Source organism: Phascolarctos cinereus, unplaced genomic scaffold (genome assembly GCF_003287225.1).
Source record: "Phascolarctos cinereus isolate Bilbo 61053 unplaced genomic scaffold, phaCin_HiC Scaffold_3;HRSCAF=262, whole genome shotgun sequence".
NCBI classification, from domain to species: domain Eukaryota; kingdom Metazoa; phylum Chordata; class Mammalia; order Diprotodontia; family Phascolarctidae; genus Phascolarctos; species Phascolarctos cinereus.
In genome coordinates, this window is record NW_027555736.1 from 47,639,781 (window position 1) to 47,661,953 (window position 22,173).

General features: G+C 49.7%; 1 protein-coding gene across 1 annotated transcript in view; it reads left to right on the top strand.

Annotated features, from left to right (window-relative positions):
• The window catches only part of ARID3B (AT-rich interaction domain 3B), a 55,282-nt gene extending 34,230 nt beyond the window's left edge, over positions 1-21,052 (top strand). The window contains exons 5-9 of the mRNA XM_020994653.2: positions 14,399-14,582; positions 14,704-14,972; positions 15,124-15,378; positions 17,671-17,775; positions 18,554-21,052. Coding sequence (XP_020850312.1) covers positions 14,399-14,582; positions 14,704-14,972; positions 15,124-15,378; positions 17,671-17,775; positions 18,554-18,720 — 980 coding nt within the window. The 3' untranslated portion in view covers positions 18,721-21,052. The remainder of the gene's footprint in view (positions 1-14,398; positions 14,583-14,703; positions 14,973-15,123; positions 15,379-17,670; positions 17,776-18,553) is intronic.
• The last annotated feature ends 1,121 nt before the right edge of the window (positions 21,053-22,173 follow it).

Below are 22,173 nucleotides of genomic sequence, written 5' to 3' on the forward strand. Positions count from 1 at the left end.
GAATTCAGTTTTGGGCATGTTTACTGGACAAGTTCAAGATTTCTTTTTTTCTTTAATAATATTTTATTTTTTCCCCCAATTACATGTTAAAAACAATCCTGAAATGTCAAGCAACCTGATAATAGGTTATACATGTGCAAATGCATAAAACGTTTCCGTGTTAGTCATTTTGTATAAGAAGACTTGAATGGAAAAGGAAGAGAGAAAGAAATTGAAAAACAGTATGCTTTAGTCTGTATTTAGATGATGTCAGTTCTTTCTCTGGAGGCAAATAGCATGTTTCATCATGTGTCCTTTGGGATTGTCTTGGATCATTCATTATATTGCTGAGAACAGTTAAGTCATTCACAGTTTTTCATCATACGGTGTTACTGTTATTGTGTACAACATTCTCCTGGTTCTGCTCACTTCACTTTGCCTCAGTTCTTGTAAGTCTTTCCAAGTTTTTCTGAGATCATCCTGTTCATCATTTCTTATAGCAAAATAGTATTCCACCACAACCATATACCGCAGCTTGTTCAGCCGTTCCCCAAGGGATAGGCATCCCCTTGATTTCCAGTTCTTAGCCACCACAAAAAGAGCTGCTGTAAGTATTTTTTACAAGTATGTCCTTTTCCCTTTTTTAAATCTCTTTGGGATTAGTTCAAGATTTCTAATAGGTATTTAGAAATGTGAAACTGAAGGTCAGCAGAGAGGTTAGGGCTAGATAAATAGATGTGAAAATCATCAGCTTAGAGATGATAATTGAATCCATGGGAGCTGATGAGATCATTAAGTGAAATAGGATGAAAGGAAAGGGGACCAGGACTGAGCCCTGTGGGACGCCCACATTTAGCAGGCGTGACCTAGATGAAGATCCAGCAAAGGAGAAAGAGGAGTAGTCTGATAGGGAGGAGGAGAACCAGGAGAGAGTAGTGCCCCAAAGCCTAGAGAGAAGAGAGTATCAAGCAGAAGAGAGTGATCAGCCATGTTACAGGCTGCAGAGAGGTCGAGAAGGATGAGGATTGATGAAAGGCCGTTAGGTGATGACTTTGGAGGGCCAAGTTTTCCCTGAATGATGAGGTTAAAAAAGCAAAACCAGACTGTAAAGAAGACATCAGGAATAAAGGAAGTGGAGGCACTGATTGTTAGAAGGCCTTCTCAAGGAGTTTAGCTACAAAAGGTAGGAAGAGATGTGGGGGTTTAGTTAGCAGGGATGGATGGAGGAAGTGAGGATGAGAGAGAAAAGGGCATGTTTGTAGACAGTAGGGAAGCAGTTAATCGTAAACGTGTGTTAAGTGCTTACTTTGTGCTTGGCCCTCTGCTAAGTGCCACTAGATAGGGAGAAATTTGAAGATGAGCAAGAGAATAGGGATGATAAAGGAGGCAACCTGTGAGAGGAAACAAATGGAATGGGACTACTTGGGAGTGTAGAGGAGGTAGCCTAGCAAGAAGGGCCAGCTCATTATGTGAAAAGAGGTGAAAGAGGAGGTAGTGGCAGAAGGCTTCTAGGCGATAGAAGATGAGGAGGAGGGGAGAAGAGGGAGCTCTTGACAGATTGCCTCAAATTTTTCTCTTTTTGGTAAACTGTGAGACAAGGTTCTCAGCTGAGAGGATGTAGGGAGGGGGAGCCATGGAAGGTTTGAGTACAGATGAAAAGGTTTGGAAAAGCCACTATGGTGAACGGGACAGTGAGTTAATTAGGGAGATGTAAAAGGATTGCCTTGCAGCAGTGAGGACCCAGTTAAAGTCAGGCAAAATGATTGGGATGTGAAGCATGGTCTGTTCTGGTGGTATGGGGGGCAAATTGTGTTTGTGTTTACCAATTAAAACGACTTGATCCAAGGCCAAAGCTGAGTGGATTAGCTTCCCTACTAGCTGAGGTTATATTTCAGGCAGTCTAGTCCAGATATGTTTTTTCCAGGTGGGGGGAAATGAAATAGCAGCACGTTAGATGGCAAGATGGTGGCAGGGGTTGAGGAAGAGACTGGAAGCTGTGTGAGGTATGAAAGAAGTGTAACCTGCTCCAGTGTATGTAGGTGTTTGTCATTGTTAGTTCTGTCTCTAAGGGAGCTTTGTTAGTAGGTACCACTACTAAAGCATGTTCTGTGTGCAGCATGCATTAAATTCCATGGATGCCAAAGCTGAAGTTCCCACCATCCCCCAAAAGCCAAACTGAATTGAATAAGCCAGTCTTGATGTTATTTCCTCTGGTTAATTATTTGAGAATATTGTTACTGGTTTTTGGAACCCTTTACCTTCTCAGTCCCACCCATATGTACATACATGTGCACATACACATATACACACGTTTTTGTATGTATCATTGACTACCCAGTTCTATGGAGAATCCATGGACTAATTAAACTCCGTAGTGGTTGTTTGTAAATTATTCCCTAATGAACTTCAGTAGCATGTATCTCAGGACCATCCAGCATTCTCGTGTCCACTAAGGAGACCTCTTGACTCCAATGCCCCAACACTGGTACATACATAGAAGCGTAGCCTCTTTACCCCTTCGTAAGGGAGAGAGAAGAGGTGCCTGTTCCCTCGGCAGGGTATTCAAGAAGCCGAGACTAGGGACCTGACAACCCTATCGTGTTTCCTGCCTCAGTGGGCTAATCCCAGGTAAATGATCTGAAAGTACTTGACCCCAGTATAAAGACTTGGAGGCCAAACATGGCGCTTTTCAGCCTGTTCGCTCCGTCCTTGTGTACAAGGGAGGCGTGATGAAGAACCCCAGAGAACATAATGAAGTCAGTGAGTGCTGTTGCATTTTATAATTAGGTTTCACAGCACTTAAAGAAAAATGTGCCCTTTGCCCAAAGGTCAGAGCAGGAACATCAAAGGCGCTCTCACCGGCATTCTCTCCAAGCCAGTAAGCTTTGGTGCAATCCACGTTTGACCAGCTAGCCGTACACACGCCTCGTAAGGCAGTGGCGGGGAGAGGGCCCCCCCATTCTGTTCAAGGTTGCAGGCTGACCTTGGTTTTCCCAAATGGGCAGTAGGCTCTGCTTCTGATGTGTGTGGACTAAGGATTTACTGTGGGAAAGGGCTTGGCTGAGAGGGGTTTCCTTGCGTTGTGCACTTATCTGCCCTTCACAGCCAAGGAAATGCTTGCGTGCCTGTGGCTTTGTCCCTTGGCGGGAAAGCACTCTGTGTTGTGTCCTGTTAGCCCACAGCACAGCTCTGCCCCAGAGGCCTATCAGGACCGCACTGGAATGGAGCAGCATCCTCAGAAGAATCCCAGCCTTCCATCTGTTCTGCGCTAGCTTCTCCTGAAAGTTTAAGAGCCACTCTTTGCCGCCTCGGGACTAGCCACTTTTCTGAGGGCATCAAGATTTCTACTCTTGACTTGTTACTGTTCTTCAGGCAACACAGTTGCTACTGATATATCGTATCTTCCTTTTCTGTCTTTAGCTGTCGGTTATCCTTGGTAATGGGAGAACGTGGGCCATTGAAAACCACAGATAATCTAAATGATTCACTTTAGCCATTAGAGTCAGCCCTCTCCCTTCCAAATCTTTTACCAGGGCTTGTAGCAAGTAGCCACATGGGTTCACTTGAGTTTCCTCCATCTCTGCCAGTAATCGAGTGCAAACAAGGAGGAGGAGGGCCAGGGGAGGGAGGATGAGCTTAGTGGTACGTCCGTCGGTGTGAATGGAGTCCCGACTTTCTGCTAGTGGCTTCAATTAGAAAACCCTTGAAAGGGAAGATGTGCCGTGTGTGGGAATGTTAGGGGGGAAAGGCCACTATAACACACCATAAGAATGCATTCCAGGGCTGCAGGTTACAGAAGGAGAGTCTTGGAGAGTCCAGCAGAGACCTGCAGCTCCTGACAGGGTCAGCTGTGCCCTAGGGGGACAGACACTGGAATTGGAATAGGAAAGGTAGGATTCAAGTCTCTGCTGTCTTGCTCATTGGCTTTGTGACTTTGGGTAAAAATCATCTGGGACTTCTCTGGCTCAGTTTGAATCTAAAGTTAGCTGACAGAATGGCTAGGGCTTTAGATTTGGAATCAGGAAACTGTGAGTTCAAAGGCTGCCTCAGACATTTTACTAGTTGTGTGACCCTGGGCAAGTCACTTACCCTTCTCAGCCTCAGTTTCCTCATCTATAAAATGGGGATAAAGAATAGCACCTACCTCCCAGGGTTGTTGTGAGGATCAAATGAAATCCTGTCTATACAGGACTTTGCAAATCTAAAAGTGCTTTATCTAGGTTTGCTAGTTGTTTCATCTGTAATATGGGGATGATGCCCACTAACCCATCTCACCAATAAGATAATGGCACTTTATAACTCGTGAAGCGCCATGTAAACCACTCTCTGTCACTCCTCTCAAATGGAGACCAGTGGCTCCTATCTGCATCCTTTCCCTCTCGGAGTTAGGCAGGAAAGGACAAGAGCTACCTTGAGCGACACAGGCCTCTTCCTGCCTGCACTCCTCTCCGGCTCCACCTTCCCTCTCTGACAGAGAGTTTGAAACCTTCGAGGTCATCGAGGCTTAGCTGGATCTGTAATGATTACTGGCCCCATCAGAGGATGTTGCACAGGCCGGGGCCCAGAACTTTGTCAGTTAGCGGTAATACCCGGTATTGATGAAACGCTTCCTCGGCAGCAGGCGGTGTGAGCAGCATCATCCCTATTTAAAAATGAGGAAACCCAGGGTCCCAGGGCAGAAGGGACTTACCAGTTAGTCTGTGAGCTTCTGGAGCGCAAGCCCATTTGGTTCTTTTTCTTTTTCTTTCTTGCTTTATTCCCCCTTTCTTTGTGTCCTCAGATCTGAGCACAGGGTCTGGTGCAAAGGAAGTGCTTAATCAGAGCTTGCTGGTCCAGGGCTCTCCCTGCAGCATGACACAGTGGATCAGGATGGGACAAGGCAAAGGGGGGGAAATTCACAGACAGCCACCCCCGCTTTGAGGTGATAATTTATGGTGTGAGGTAAAATACCGGAAGACAACTGGTGTCTGGAATTGAGGGGGCCTTGGATAGACTTGGAGGAAGAAGTGGGTTCAGACGTGGCTTCCAGCATGGTATAAACGGTTTTGTTGGACATTTACATCTTAATTGCATGCCCTGTGTTATGGAACAATCCACCTAGTGTTTGCTTTGCAGACCACTTGACCCTGCAGCCCAAATACATTCAGGAATATATTTCTTAAGAAAACAGTTCATAAGAATGTCATGGGTCACCTCACTGCCTGGTCCTAAAAAATGAGGTTTTGGTAGTGGAAGGGTTAATCCGCAGAGGCATGGCCAGGAGTAGCGCCTGCCTTAGAGCTTCCCCCACTTCTGGGATGTGTGCTTCCCTCGCCTTCTAGCCGACTTGACAGTTTTTCTGCCAAAATGATTAATGATCCTTTCTGAGCCAGGATAAAACAGTAAGCGTCCCTGGCAGAGCTGTGCCCTAGGTCCAGGACCCCAGCCCTTCGGTGGTTGGCATGGAGGCCTGCATCTGAATCCATTTGTGTTCTCTGCCCCTGGGTTACTTCCATAGTCCCTGGAATGTATATACTCTCTGGGGGTAGAGGTAGGTAGGCTTCCCATCAACATATTGTTCTTGTCCCACTTCTGGTTCTTTCCCTTGGGCCAAAAGAGGCCATCTTCCCCACCCACCCCTCCAACAGAGCTGTTTTTCAGAATGTCTTTTTATCAGGTAATTGCTATCTCAGAGCATCCCTGTTCAATGCTGGGTTTATGCCTTTCTCCCATCGACCTCCAGTAGCATTCCTACCAACAAGGGTTAAAGAATCCTGGCTTCTTTCAGTAGATCATGGTCCCCATAAAAGCCTTTTACTTGGCTGCCCCTCAGGCTGCCTCCAGCTTCCAGGCTGAAATCTGATAAGGGGCTGCTTTGTTGGAACTGTCAGTCTCCTTTATTGAGGAGGGAATCCGAGCCCAGTGGCATTTCTTGGGGTGCAGATAAGGCCCAGGACTCCTGTCAAAAAGAACATGATTAATTACCCTCGATTCCAGCTCCCACTTGGAGAGCAGTGACTGACAGTCCGCAGGCTTACACATCAGGTGTTACTGACTCCCTCGGGAGGTGGGATGGGCAGCCGTTCATTCTCCAGCAGGGGCAACAGGAATGACCCACAGGAGCACGCCAGATTTTTGTTTATTTGTGTCCCAGTAGCCATGCTCATAGCAGATTAACACCAACCATAAAGGGAGAAACCAGGCTGAGTGGCTCACACTAGGAACAAGGCTTCATTAGGAGGATTTGGCTTGGCCTACATGGCAGCTGAGCTCCCTCCAACTTGGAATCTGTGAGTTGGGAGCTCACGCTCACGGGCTAAGGCAGAAGCTTTTGACCTTTCTTAAACAGGTTGCACCTTTGCTATGGCCTGTCCCAAGCCAGCACACAAGTTCCCCTCATGAGAGGTGACTCAGGACCATTTGCCTGCTTGTCATCTTTCTCATTTATTCTTTCCAGACCTCAGATTCCAATTTGGCTAAAGTGAGCCATCTGCCTTTTGCCCTCTTTCTGCTTTATTGTCTCTGTTTTGCTGTAATGTCAGGATTTTCTGTGGTTGAGGGTAGTTTGATAGGAATAGAAGGTCATTAGCCGCCTGCATTTATTTATTTGTTTGTTTGTTCATTCATTCATTCATTTATTTTTTTTAGGCTATTGGGGTTAAGTGACTTGCCCAGGGTCACACAGCTAGTAAGTGTTATGTGCCTGAGGTCGGATTTGAACTCGGGTCCTCCTGACTTCAGGGCTGGTGTTCTATCCACTGTGCCACCTAGCTGCCCAGCCGTCTGCTTTTAGCATTGTACCTATTGTACCCTACACGTAGGTCCACATAGTAGAAAGGAGCTATGCCCCAGATCATACCATAAGCCTTCTGCATGATTCCAGGAACTGTCAAAAGCTCCCACCTCCAGCCAGCCACACTTAGCCTGAGCCTTAGTCATGACGATACTGCAGGGCCTGGAACAGGCGCTCCTCCTAGGTTCGCAGAGGAACCTGAGAAAAGAGCCAGGTGTCTTTTACTGACTTTTCTAGAATCATATTAATTAACCTGGACAGAGGAATTACAAATATGATGAGAGTCAAGGAAGATGACCTGTGTCATCAACATAAGGGAAATGGAATAAAGCTGAACCTGAGAGCAAGACACTGGAATTTCAGAACAAAAATGGCTTTCTCTTGCTAGTTTGAGGAAATAGGATATCTTCCTCCTGCCTTCTTCGTCTGAGGTCTCATAAGTAACGGTCCTGTTCTCTGCTACAGTTCAGTGTCACAGAGTTGAAGAATGCCACAGTTGGAAGATTCATTTCCAGGTAGTTTATGTGTTTTATAGTTATTTTGAATGGAATTTCCTTTCATTGATGACTCTTGGGTTTTGTTATTCTATAAAAATGCTGTTGATTGGTGGCTTTATTTTGTAGCCAGAACTTGCTAAATCTGTTTTCTCAATTGGTTTCTTTGCTGATTCCCTGGGATTTTCTAGATAAACCACCGTCTCATCAGCTTGTAGGTATAGTTTTGTCTCCACTTTGCCTATGTTTGTGCCTTTCATTTCTTTCTTTTGGCTGTTGTTAACATTTCTAGAACTATATCAAATAAGAGTGGGAAGAGGAGGCCTTCTTGCTGTCTGCTTGAGCAGGAATTTCCTTCTACAGCATCTCGGCCTCCCTGCTGGGTGGTCTGCCACCCTCTGCCTAGAGACCTACAAGGAGGAGGAGCACTCTCCCGGCTGACCCTTCTCTTCCAGGCAGCTCAAACGTTTCTTCTCTAGCTTCCCGGTGCCACATCTCCCACTCCTCCTCACTCTTTTAGGGGATGGCTGTGAAGTGAAGGGGGGGCATCGCCTCCAGAAGCCAGATATTCATTCTTGTCACATTATTCTTGTTCAGGCCTCCTTTGGAATATGACCTGTGGAGGCCATTGACAAGATACATAGGCTCTCTAGGATTTAGAGTCGGGAGAGATATGGGAAACAACCTTGTCTAATCCCTCTCTTTTTACAAAGGAAGAAACTGAGGCCTAGAGAAGCGGTGGCATTGACTACAAGGAGTAGGTAGCAGAAGCTGGGACTTGAACCTGGCGTCCTGACTGTAAGTGCCTGGCACTATCCTCTACACCACACTGTCCCTCGAAGTCCGCTATCATTTTTTGTTTTTTACTCAAAATCTTTTTCCTCAGCTGATCACATGATCAGCTGATTCACAATACTTGACTCTGAATGAGCTGTTTTTAGAAGTCACCCTTAGCCTCGGAAGATGCCAGTGGCACACCCCAATGGTGTTGAGAACACTCTGGGCCTCTGATGGCCCTTCCCTTCAGGCTCAGTTGAAGAGCCACCAAAGGGAAGCGTTCTTACCACCTTTAGTCATACCTCGTGCCTCCCCAGATTTAATCTGAGTGGGCAGGAACAAAGAAATCCTCTGGTTTGATTCTTGTCTGAGAAGTGCCTCGTCTGAGTTCAGTGGCATGCTGATGGCCCGGTGTGACCTCTCTGTGTCTTAATCACCTGTTTCTGTTCCCCTTTGGCCCCATGGTTTTCCCATCGGAGAGGACAGGTATTCCTGTCCATTGCTAGGTGCCCATAAAAATAGAGACTGTCCGACAGGGCACTTCGTTGAAATGAGTGATGGAGCTCAGTTGTAGCTAAGAGAGGGAGGATTCTCCCAGACAGTCCCCTGCACTGTCCCTGCGCAGCTATCCCCCCAGCTCCCTAGCTGCAGTTACTAAGAAATTCAAGCCAAGAACTCCTTCCACACTCCTGCTTTTCCCCATTCTTTGTGTAAACAACAGGAAAGCTTTCAGCACCAATGACTTCAAGGCAGCTGGAGCTGGTTTCCCCAAATTATGTGGCAACAACACAAGCCTGAAAGCGGAGACCATTTTCTCATTTTTGTGCGTGATATTCCTGCCCTGCTCAGCTAGGCCTTGTGTTCTCCTTAAGGGCAGGGAAAATGGACCCTGCCAGGCTGTGTACCCCATTTTCTCCAGCCTCAGTCACTGAGCAGGCCCTGCCCAGCCTGCTCAGGAGGGGGGAGATAGGAGAGCCCCAGCTCCTCAGATGAGGGAGCATAGGCCCAACATCTCTAATCAGCCTCACAGCCCCGCTCCCTCCCCACAAGCTGGGTGCCTGGGGAACGTAATAGCCACCAAGGATACCTACTGTGTACAAGCAGACATCAGTGGGCATCACCTGCAAAGAAGCAGAGCTAACACTGGGGAAATGCTAAACTAAGCCACCAGTCAGGTGTGGTGAGAGTACAGAGAAGGCCGAGATGAACGTGGCTTAGGGAGGAGGAGGCCTGAAGCTTGACCTAGAAGGATGGTTAAGAGTCCTGTGGGTGAACAGAGGAGGGTGTACTGCAGGAGGAGAACCAAGGGAACAGAGGGTGGAAGAAGGGTGAGTGTGACGTGCCAGGCCTGTTGCTGCCCTCAGGGAGCTCCCAGTCTAATGGGCAAGACAACAAGCAAACCACTTAGTGTAGAAGCTGTGTACAGAGTAGATGGGAGGTCCTATCGGGGAAGTGGGGGAGACAGATGGGAAATGCCTCTTGCAGAAGATGGGCTTTGAACTGAGTGTTGAGAGGCCAGAGGGATATGGAACAGCATTCTGAGGATGGCGCTCAGCCAGTGCAAAGATTGTCAGGGGAGGGAGGATCTCCAGGGAGAGCAGCCAGGAGGCCAGATCATAAAATACAAGGCTGTGTGGAGGCAGGTGTAAGAAGACTGGAAAGGGGGGGGGGGAGGCTAGGGGATGAAAGACTGTGAACACCAAGGGGGCAGATTGTATTTGTTCCTGGAGGTGATAGGGAGCCACAGGAATTTATTGAGAGGGGGAGTGACATAGTCAGACTTGTGCTTTAGGAGAATCCCTTTGGTAGCTGTTTGGAGGGGCCAGAGAGACCAACTTGCTGGTTATTACCATGGTTGAGGACTGGTGCCAGGGTGCTGGCTGAGAGTGGAGAGAAGGGGGCTATCTGAGAAATGACAGAGGAAATTGGATGACATTTGATGTGTGAGGGAGGAGTCAAGGGTGCCACCAGGTGACTGGGAGGACTGTGCTGTCCTCAGGAGGAGGAGCGAAAGGCTTGGCAGGGGGAGAATGAGTTCTTTTTGGGGGCATTTTGAGTGTGAGATGCTCATGGGACATCCACAAGGTGCAAGTCGGGAAGGAGTAAAAGTAGCATTGTGTAGGTAGAGTGGGGCGAGGTTCCAGGAAGATTGGAAAGCCAGGTGTGATCACTGGGGGCAGCAGTGGAGAGAGCATTGAACCTGAAGTAGAGAGACCTGAGTTCTGATGTGGGCTCGGACACTTCTTGGTTATGTGGCCCTGGGCAGGTTATCTGAAAAATGGGGATAACAGCACCTACCTCCCAGCGTTGTGTGGGGGTTGAATGAGGGATTAGCACAGTGCCTGACACGGGGTAAGAACTGCAGACATGTTAGCTGTCATGATTATCATTATTATTAGTATTTAGATTTGACGCAGTATGCATCAAGGGCAGTGGTGCAGCTTTGGGGTGAGGACGTAAAGGAGAAACTGTTAAAGTAACCCAGGTCCTCGGTACACATGCTGGGGCTGGGGCATAGAGAGGAAGAAGTATAGGAAAGACGCTTCCAAGCAAAAATCACAAAGACTTGGAAACTGGTTGTATTTAGGGAAGAAGGAGAGGGATAAATAGTGGCTGAATTTCCTAGACTAGGAAATGGGAAGAGTCATGCTTCTCCCACTGCAGATGGAAAAGTTGGAAGTGGGGGGCTGCCTGGAGACATGTTGAGTTTCAAATTCCTGGCTGGGATGGGGAGGGGAATGCCAGCTGGAGCCATGCCATTGGAAATGTGGCACCTGCAGATGGAGACACAGAAGCTGGAGACAAAGGTTTGAAGGGTCCTTCTCCTAGAGCTGCTCAGTGAAGTTGTGGGATGGAATAGCCTGCCTGAATTGAGTTTGTGCCAAGAATGGAAAATGCTTTCCTCCGTATTCATCATTCAGCAAATGCTGAGCAAGTATAGACTGTCCTCAGGCAGCTTCCAGCTAGTGGGTGATGGTAACCACTGCCTGAGCAAAAAGCCTTCATGAGCAGCAGTCAGCCCAGTAGGAGAGACTTTGGGCACTTGGCCCCCAGTCAGATTCAGCTGCGTTATCCTTCTGCTTTGTTGGCTTCTGTGGAAAGGGAGGTAGAGATGGAGCTGTAGAAGGGAAAAGTTACTGAAGGTACTGGATGCTTCACCAAACATTCATTCAATACTTACTATATGGAGGGCCCTCTCCTCAGAGCTGGGGCCGCACAGATGAACAAAACCATCGTCCTGTGGCATGTACACTGGTAGATCTGGTGTGAGGTGGAATGTGCTGCGGATGGGAGAGACCAGGGTTTGAGAAGGGGTGGACATGTCACTTTCAGCTGATGAGGGAAGGAGAGGCAGGAAGGAAGATGTCAGGCATTGCCCCAGAGGAGAAAGCCCATTTTCTCAGTGTCTTGCATGTGGACTTCCCAATGAAAATCATTTTCTGTTTTAGTTTTGATCTTCCAAAAAGGACAAAGAAACATCTTAGTGTGGAGCTGTAGCATATGTGGAATAAGGTCTCATCTCTTTCAGCCAAAGCCCAGAGTTCTTTTACTGTCCCTTTTTTTCCTTGAAATGTCTGAGACCCCCATCTGACTTGGATTAACCTGTTCAAAAAAAAAAAACTCACTACCACCAGCTAGAGTTAGTGGGGCTGAGATTCCAGGACATAGAAGGAAAAACCACTCTCTTAAAATGTTGCGGCATGGGGGGAGGAAACGTAGAGTTGAGACACGTTACCCTTATCTGATCAGGACAAGGCTTCCAGCCTACAGGGCAGCTGAAAAAGAGATCTCAGCAAAATTTGGGGGTGGGGAAAAAGATGGAGGAGAGGCTAGCTTGTGTACAGTAAAATGGATTTGCCATCAAAAGGCAACAAGTCTTATACCCTGACCTGGACGGTGACCCTTCCCTCTGGAATTCTCCCCTCTGACCTCTGGATCATTAATCCTGAGGCTGCCAGATGACAGTAATCCATCATGTGCTCTGACAGGCAGCACAGCCGGCTGTGAAAGGATCCACTGGGTCCAGGCCCCTGCCCCCCTCCCCCCTGCCTTGTCCCCTGGTGCTCATTAGCAGTCCTTCCTGCCTGGTGCCAGTTTCCTAATAAAGTCCCTGGCTCCTCTCTCTTCCCGTCGTGGCCAGTTGGCGGAAACTTGTCCAGCCCTTCTCTCAGCCAGGGGCCCACAGGGGGCAGAGAGATTAGGAAGAGGGACCTCTTCAGCTACTTCTCTGGCCTATCAAGACCTGCCAGTCAGACAGCTTCTTTAGCATGCCATGGTCTCAACAGAAATGCCAGAGGTATCTGGGGAGCAGAGCTGCAGCAGAACCAGCGTGGGAAAGGGTAGGGGGAGAAGAGGACTCGGTAGTCCTTTGTTTCTCTTTCTGGAACCAAGGCAATGGCTTAGAAAACTAGGTCCCCACTTCGATTGAGTTTCTTCAGACCTTTCAAATTGTTACTTAGAATCACAGAACGGTAAAGCTGAGAGGGGGCTCGCTGCAGAGAAAAGTGTAGCCAGAGAGGGAAAGGCATTTTTGGTCAGACACATATTAGGCACCTACTGAGGGCAGAATATTGTGTGATGAGACACAGGCTGACATGAGGAATTTATGGAGAAGACAGAGGCATAGGTTACTGTAGTCCCTATTGTTTAGCCGGGCTGAGAAGGGAGGTGAAGGCAGAGCCCAGACAGAGGCCTGGGGGCAGGGGAAAGGCTATCACTGGCCATCGGGGCCTGGCAAGACTTCCCAGAGAAAGCACATTTGAGTCGGTTACTGAAGAAGCCCACCAGATTCCTGATAAACAAGGGCAGAGGCAGGAAAGGACCACAGATGTCTGGGAGAAGGCAGGCAGTCTAGCTCAGTTGGAGGATAGAGGGAGTCACATGAGAAGTGTGGATAAGTGGGGTAGCCACAGACTGGAGGCCTCAGCCTCTGTGCCTGGTTAAGGAGTTTGGACGTCACTCAGGAGGAGGCTGTTGGAGGGGCAAGTGAGTGGAGGAGGGATGGGTAGCCAGAAGCTGGGCCATTGCTTTTTTCTCCCACACCATCTTAACTGAGGCACCAACTCTGTCCTCTCATTGCAGCTTTTCTCTCCTGCTTCATCCCCAGCAAGTCTGGCTACCCTAAGGAAAAGGCTTCTCCTTTCTGCTCCCTGCCTGTTCTTCCACTTTGGGAGAACGGATTCTATTCAGAAAAAGATAGGAAGGCCAGATTCTTGTTAGGCCTGTTTCTTTCTCAGAATCTAGGGTTTTATCCAGATAGCAGAAAGACAAATGGAGATTTGGCAGTTGTCCAGTTCATCTTGTCAAGACCAATGTGTCTTATCAAGGTAGGCCCTTCCAGCCCAGAAGCAGCCGGATTGTCTCCTTTATCAGCCGTCACTCATGTTGTGGGCAAGGACTGTGTAATTGCCAAGCTGAAAAGAAGTCGGACTATCATTTCGTACCCATCTGGCCCGGGAGGGGAAGGGTCACAGAGATAAATCTGACCGTGGCTGCCATGTTGGTTAAGTTGTCATCGCCTCTCAGGTGGATCGTTGTAATAGCTTCCTAATTGTTCTCCCTGTTTCTGGTCTTCCCTTTCCATATTGTTTTCCAGACAGCTGCCCAATTGTCTTCCTAACTGATCCATCCATGTCAGTTCCCAGCTCAGAAGTCAACAGGGGCTCCCTCATTCTTTCAGGATAAAATAAAAACTCCTTATCTGGGCATGATGTAGCTCTAGCCTGCCTTTCCAGGTTTATTTCCCATTACTCCCCCTCTGTGTCCTGACCAAACTGGCCGCCTCACTGTGTGCCCCCTCCTTTCTCTGCCTTTGCACAGGCTGGTTGTCCTCCACATGCAGAGGGCATTCCTCCTCACGTCACTTCTTGTAGTTCAGGTGCTGCCTCCTCTGCGCAGGCTGGTGTGGTCCATAGACCACTGACCTTGGGAGCAGGAAGACATTGGTTCGAGTCCCCGCCCCCAGACATGAGCTGGGTGACTGAGAGCTCTTGGGCTTGCAGCACGACCCCCCAGCAGTCAGTGTTTTCTGCCTCCTCTTCCGATTACTTGGTATTTACGTATCTGGGCACATGGTATGTTCCACCCAGTGGAACGTCAGCACCTTGAGAACAGGTGGTGCTGCTTTTTGTTTTTGTACCCTGAGATATGGCACAGAGCTGGTGCTTAATAAATCTGTGTACAGTCCAACAGAATTGACTAGTGTTACCTTCGTGTGTAATGACCCTCAGGCTGATCTGCTGAGGCTTCCAGGCAGACAGGATCTGGGATCCTGAGGGGGTAGAGTAATTAGTATTTATTCTTAATTTATCAGGAGTCCTCTTTCAGGGTTTTGATGTTGTTTTTCTCTCTTTGCTGTCCTTGGGGGCAATTTTAGGGACTCCCATCAACCGGATCCCCATCATGGCCAAGCAGATCCTCGACCTCTACATGCTGTATAAGCTGGTCACTGAGAAGGGGGGGCTGGTGGAAATCATCAACAAGAAGATCTGGAGGGAGATCACCAAGGGCCTCAACCTGCCCACGTCCATCACCAGCGCAGCCTTCACCCTGCGCACCCAGTGAGTGCCTGCTTCCTTGGGGAGGGAGCCCGCACCTGGGGGGGGGGGACAAAGGAGGCTGGACCCACATTGTTGGCATGGACTGAGCTATGTCACTTGTTCCTCTGACTCTTCCTACCAGGTACATGAAGTACTTGTATGCCTATGAATGTGAGAAGAAGGCTCTGAGCTCCCCAGCTGAGCTCCAGGCTGCCATTGATGGCAACCGGCGGGAGGGCCGTCGTCCCAGCTACAGCTCCTCCCTCTTTGGCTACTCCCCCAACAGCCCTGCTGGGCCCACCTCCCTGCTCTCCCCTCCAAAGATCCGATTCCCCATCCTTGGACTTGCCCCTGGCGGCAGCGGCGGGACTAGTGGCCCTCGGCTGCCCCCAGCAGCGACTCTCAGGAAAGGTCAGTGACTCCCAGGGGCCCAGGCTTGGGGAGGAAAGGGAGAATCAGAAGGCCAGAATTACGTTTCCAGGCTCTCAAGCCTGGGGGTCATCGGGTGCACTGGTAAAGTAGGTGTTAGAGCCCCTTAGCCTTATTCTGATCCCATTGGCAGGTGATGGAGTTGCCATGACAGTGCCCATGCCCAACCGGCTGGCTGTGCCAGTGACCTTGGCAGGAGGCCAGCAGACAGGCCCCCGCACCGCTACCCTGGAGCAGCTGCGGGAACGGCTTGAGGCCGGGGAGCCTCCAGAGAAGAAGGCATCGAGGATGACTGAGGAGGAGCAGCGGTTTGTGCAGCAAGCTTTCCATCGAAACCTGTTGAGCGTGGCCCGACAGCTGCCCATGAAAGTAAAAATCAACGGCAGGGGTGAGGAAACAAGAGCTGGGCGTCCTGCCCTTGGGGCCCTCCCACCAGTTGCCGTCAGTGGTAGCCTTGGGGACAGGGACACCGACCACTGGGCACGGAGGGAGAAGGGGTGACCACCACAGTCCACAGGTCATCAGGAAGAAGTAGCTCCTAGCAAGGACCTTGAGGATGTCATAGACACTTGGGCATGTCAGGTCACAGCGTCCCACCTCATCCTGCCCCTCTGGCAAACCTGGAAGGAGGAGGGGCTGCAGACCTTCAGAGGCAACAGCTGGTGTTTCTTCCCCCCCATCCCTTTTGATCCAGTTAAATTAAAGGGCTCAGCCTTCTTCCCAGATGTAGGCAAAGTCAAGGCAGATTTAGGGAGGAAGGGACACCCATCATTACTGAGGCCAGTGTAGGGGGCGGTTAGCCTGAGGCTGGGCAGTGAGAAAGCTTCCTTTCCCAGCAAAGGTGAGCCCACTGATGGTCTTCTGAGATGACTAGAAGGAGGAGATACAAGTTTGGCGGCATAATTGACATCCTTCCCCTCTTTGTATTGCGTTTTCCTTTGCCCCACCCACTCCCCATGTTCCTCTCCTTCCCTCACTCCCCTTTCCTACTTGTTTCAGGAACCTCGACTACGTACCAAATTAGTCAGTAATGTGCACTGGAGGCCTTTGGGGAAAAGATGGAGGTTTGAAGGGACCTGGACTTTTCCAGAGAGCTCCCACCTGCCCACGTTCACCCAGAGTATAGGAGAAACTGAGACAGGGAGCTTGAAAGTCCCAGGAGGGCTCTTAAGAAAGCTCTTCATTCAATGACCAGTGGAGTTACCTGGGCCTTTGAGCTTCTCTTTCTGCTTTATGGCTGAGGCTGACCCTGAATTTTAACTGAGCCTACCAAACACTCCCCCTTCCTCTCTTGAGCTAACTCTCCCAGGACCTGGAGAAGAACAGGGGAAAGTTTGTTTTAAGAAAGGTGGGGATGCAGCTTGGTGGTGGAGAAAGACAGACTTGCCCAGCGGTATTGCTGTAATTGAGGAAACCTGGTTTGTTAGGGACCAGTATCTAGAGTAAAGGCAGTCACAGTCCTGCTGTGCTCAACTCAGAGAGAAATTATCTGGGCTTCAAATTAACATCATCTGTGTTGCATTTTTTTTTTTTTGTTAAATGTTTCCTGATTACATTTTAATCTGCTTGGAGTTCGATGCCTCTGCTCCAGAGATTGGGCCCCACACTTTGAAGGTTGTTATAGAGAAGAGACATCAGACTTCTGGAGGGCTCCAGAGGACGGGCCTTGAACCAGCGAAAGGCCAAGGAGTCAGATTTGTGCTTGTTTCTAACAATTAGAGTAGTTTAGAAATAGAAGAGGATGTCTTGTGAGGTGTATCAGAAGGGCCACTGAGGCTACAAAGACATAAATGAAATGGCCCTGCCCTCAAAGAGCTTACATTCTTTAGGGAGAGACTGCCTGTATACACATACAACGTCGAAGACAATTGAGAGGAAGAGGGAGGGCTCACGTAGGACATTGTGCCAAATGTGTGAGGAAGGCAAGGGGGGAGGGGGGCTGTGCAGAAACATGAGTTATGTGTAAAGGCTGCTTTGTTGGATTGTAGGAGCTGAGAAGGGGGGTCATGTATGAAAAGGCTGGAAAGGTAGGCTGGATCCAGGGTGTGGAGAATTTGAAATGGCTCCCGTTTTATTCCAGGAGTGAGGGGGCCACAGTGACACAGTCAGATCTGTGCTTCAGAAACCTCTCCAGCTGGCCAACTGTCTGAGTGTCTGTTGGCCAGGTGTCATGGAGGAACGAGATTCTTGGGGAAGATTCTTCTCAACTGAAGATCTACAAATCCCCATTCTTGGACATGATAGAAACTCTGCTCTCTGATGGTTTAGGGATAGACCTGTTTGAGAGTCAGATGACCTAGGGTTCCAGGATTTGGTGGCAAAAGAGATATATTCCAAATCCTGGCTTTTTCCTTCTTGGCCTTAGATTAGCAGAGATCTAGGCTTCCAGCTGCCCGGGTTCTTCCAGCAATGCTAGACTTTCTGAGTCTCTGTGTCAGCAGCAATGGGTTGGGGTGAAAGTATGTGCTGGGAAAGGATGGGCGAGCAGTGGAGAGTCTGGTTTGGATTAATGGCCATTCTGAAGGGCTGGATGGTCTGTGTGATAATGGAGCCGTGGAGGAAACCAGAGCCTGCTCCCCGTGACTCTGAGCTCAGTCCCCAGGGAACCAGAAAGATGGTGGAAGGGGAAACCTTCTAACCTAGCTTAACCAAGCCCCATTTTTTCCATGTCTCCTGGCAGAAGATCGCTCCGAGGCGGCGGCAGCAGCAGCAGCACTGAACTTGTCTACAGGTGGCATTGGCAGCATTAACATGTCTGTAGAGATCAATGGCACCATCTACGCAGGTGAAGGGAGCAGCACGGGGTGGTTCCTCTGGCCCCTCTCCCAAGGTGGCACCTTCAGGGCTCCCCTGCTTCCTCACCACCCACGAGGTTTCTCCCCGTGGGCAGTTTCAGCACTGAAGTGGTCTGTGGGGTGCTAAGGAGAGGGGAGGAGTTGGGCAGCCTCGGGCAGCCCTCAGCTGTTACAGGGGGGCGATGATATCTGATCTTTTAACTCACACGATGGTTGGGAGCGAAAGGACAGCCAAGCGGCCTTCTCACAGAAGTGAGAGGCTCAGTTTTCCCCTTTAGATGGAGACTTCTTGATGAGACATTCCGTTAAAGGCATGAACTGTACTTCAGGGCATTTAGAGCAATGAGGACATGCCCAGGTTTCTTAAAATGGTCGGTGTTCTCTCCGTCACTGGTCACCAGCCTTCTCCCCACCCTTTCTGGCTGACTGTGGGAGCAGTCACCGAGGGAAGGCTTTAGGGAGACAGAGAGGCTGGTCTTTCTGAGAAGCCCACCCAGCCCTGGATGCGCCTATGGCCTCTTTGTGGCATAATGCGGGGGGGGGGTGGCGGTGGAGGAGGGCAGGCTCCAGGTGGATGCCATGACAGATCTGGCAGACTGCTCATTTGGGCAGTGGGGGAGTGAAAGTTGGGGACTCTTGAGTTCTTGGCCTCTACTCTTCTGTCAGCCCTGCAGCAGGCCCCTTTGAGGAGGCCAGGATCCCCCAAATGAGACTGAAAAGGGTAAAGCACCAACTCTCTCTTCCCAACGTGTCTTTTCTTTGCCCCAGGTGTGCTGTTCGCCCAGAAGCCTGTGGTCCACCTCATTGCCAGCCCAGCCCCCCAGAGCACCTGTAGCAGCAGCAGCAGCAGCAGCGTCAGCTCCCACTGCTCCCCAAGTCCTACCTCATCACGGGGCACCCCCAGCGCTGAGCCCTCAACCAGCTGGGCCCTCTGATGGGTCAGGAGGCCCAGCTCCCCACCTCAAGAGCCAGGAAAGGAGTTGAACAGTTTTTACCTCATTCCCCAGCACCATCCAGCTGGATAGCAAGGGCCCTGGCTGGCCCTTCTGTCCAGCCCCATTCAAGTCCTGCTGTGCCCCTGGGGAGGGAGGGGGGGACAGCGCTGTCCAATCAGCCGTTGTCTTAGTTGATGGGGAGTGACTGGGGTCTCCCAGCCTGGAGCAGCACAGTGTATCGACAATCTGAGAGCCGGCAGGGGATTGGATTCCCCTCCGTAAGCCTTCCCCTTAATTTATTTCCCTTCCAACTTGTTCATCGTCACCACCATTGTCACTGCCTCATCCTGCCAGCTCTGTCCTTAAGCTTCACCCCTCCCCTAAGTCACGTGGGAAAGATGATCTCTAAGGGTGCCCTGTCACCTCCCCCTCTTCTGAGGGTGAGGACTGGGCATCTTATCCATTCCAACCACTCCACCCCCTGGAGATGTTGGGTTACCTGGTTGGATCACATCCCCAGTAAGCCCCAGGGTTACCTGCTCCATTTTTAACTGTCTCATAGAATGGGGCCTAGGGCCTGAGGGTGGCCTTGGGGAGCCCCAAAGCACCACTGAGTTATCTACTGAGGGACAGGAATCACTTCTCAGGGTCTTGTACAATCCAAGGTCACCCAAGGATACTCGCCTCATCTCATCCCAAGGAAAATATGCCCTTTTATCATCCCTTCCCCCGGAGTCCTTCAAGTCCACATGCCCCACACTCCACTGGCCAGGCCATCCCTCAACTGTCCTGGCCTTCCCCTTGGCCTCTTCTACTCCCATACCTCCCTTCCCGCTCCATCTATCTCGAGGGGTCAACTCAGTATCCTCACCCCCACATCCCCTAACCTGCCTGCATCGGGTTCTTTGAAATACCTCAAGATTTGTAATTGTTGATGTTTGATTCTTCAGGAAGTATTTGCATCTCTGAAATCTTTTTATATGTGTTTTGATGACTTGTTTTTTATTTTTATTATAATAATTATAATTATTATTATTATTGTAGCACCAAAGATGAAAAAAAGCACCCCATCCCTAAAGCTAAGCAAATAGCTTGGTGTCCCAGCCCTAATGGCCTTTCCTTAGGACCACAGAGAAGGGGCAGGAAAGGCAAGAGGCAGATGACTCAGGGATAGGAGCCAGAGAGAGGAGATGGGCAGCTTAGACTCATTCCTCATGCCAGCTTGGGTTTCCAGACTCTCCCCTAGGAGATCAAAGCCCCTTTCCTGCCAAAATGGGGCTTGTCACAACTCTTCCATGCCCACCATCCTGCATTTGAGGGCAGCATGTGCCCCGTGAATAGCATCATCGAGGCCTTGGGGACATTGTTGGTTGGAGCCAAAGAGTAAGGTTTTCTCGCTGCCCCGGGGGTGAGGACCCAGGTCTCCTGCTTGCTTCCTCTTCCCTCTGGCCCTGCGGTCCAGAGCCTCTCGTCCGAGTGTTGTGACAAGAGGCACTTGCACAGAGCTTCGTGAACACTTCTGCAGGACAGCGAGCGCTTCCCACCCTGCTCTTCTCAGCACAGCATCGCTCTAGATTATGCTGGCTTGGGCGGAGAGCGCAGACTACGATCAGTCCAACTCAGGAAAGGAAGGAAGACCGCTAAGGAGCACCAGCACACGACAGATTCGTGCAGCCTAGCCTCTTGTCTTCAGCTGGGGTTCCTCTCCTGGCGCTCGGAGATCCCACCCATGAATCAGACCTTGTGGGGTGGAGGTGCATCTCTGGAAACCAGCATCGGTCCCCAAGACAGGAGTCGGGCTCGGGGTGGGGGTGACTGGGCCTTCCTCACTGGCTTGTCCTGGGCCCTCCGCTTGGCTTCAAGCTCGTGTAAGCAGTGTGCAGCGTGTAGTTCTCAGGGGTTCGGTTGTGCCGGATGGGCTTTCCACCCGGAGGAAGCAGGAATAGCACAGGAGGTCTCTGCGGTCATGAGGTCTCCCCCAGTAAAGCCAGCCTGGCGTCACCTCATCTGGGCAGACCCCCAGCCAGATGGCAGCGTGTGGGGGTGTGCCAGTGGAGGACACAGACGAAGGGCCCTGGCTCTAAGATCTGCTTCCCCAGAAAGGACCTTTTTTTAAACCAAACAGCGAGGGCAGCTTTGCTCCCTCCTTCCCCCTCCCCCATATCTTATATATTCTAACAAGAAAATGTGATAGCACATGGGTAGCCTAGGCGGTGGATGAATACCTCAGATGTCTTCTTACAGCAAGGGTCTGTATATGTTGTTGTTATTTTCTATCTTACATGTTCTTTGAATGTTTATATTCCAATAAACTTCTACCTCTTCACAAGAACAGGCCCCTGCCTCTTTGCTGCTGTTATACTATATATAATATTTTGTATAAAATGTTCTGTGACTTGGTGAGTGGGTGTGTGGGGCTGAGGGCAACAGTCCTGGAACAGGTGGTTATGAGAACAGGACAGAGAGCCCAGTAGCCATTTCCGGCAGTTCCTTGTCTGGAGGGAGAGACATTCCTCCAGCTTTGCCTTGCATCCAGTTTTCCCCAATCTGTGTCTTTGTCAGCTCCAGTTCTGAGCTCATGCCCTGCCTGACGGACCAGAGATGCCAACCAAATTTTCCCTCTGGCTGATCATTTGGTCGAGTCCGTCCATCAACAGACCAGGACAGAAGTATGCAACAGCTTTTCCTTTCAGACTATCAGCCCATTGATGCAAATGAGCATGGGTCATCTGTAAGCTGGAGCTCAGCTGGGCACCAATAATGTAGGTATTTGGAAACAGCAAGTCATGGTTGAGCACGTTCTGATGAATAAGGTGAAGAGTCAGTCCTCTGGCAATCAAAAGCAAAGAATGACTGAAACAATGGGCCTGCTGTACTTGGGTGACCTGTAATCAGGCTCCAAAGGCCTTTATCAAAGAGAATTTTTCCTTCTGAGTGATGGCTGCATCCTTCTAGGGATGCTAGCTCTCCAAGGTGATGACTTGAAGGGAGATGACACGTCCTTGCCTGTGTGAGTTTTTAAATGCGGTTTTCTAGCGAGACTTTGAGTGCAAAAGACCCGTCTTGGAGTCCAAGTCATTCCTCTGAAACACTGACTTAATTCTCTATATATTTTAGAAATGAGGTCCTTTTCAGAGAGACTGGTTGTAAAAATTCTTTCCCAGTTTTCTACCTTCCTTCTAATCTTAGTTGCATTGGCTTTGTTTGTGCAAAACCTTTTCGATTTAATGTAATCAAAATTATCCATTTTGCTTTCCTTAATGCTCTCTATCTCCTGTTTGGTCATGATACCTACCAAACCCTTACTGGCTTCTAGGGGCCCTTGGTGCTGTCCAACTGCCATGGGCTTGACTTCTGGCCACCAGGGGGCAGTCCAAGAAGGGCTCTAACTAGAAAGGACCTCTTTCCATGATTTTTGTCTTCAGGTGTGTGTTCTAGGCCTGCTAAACCAGG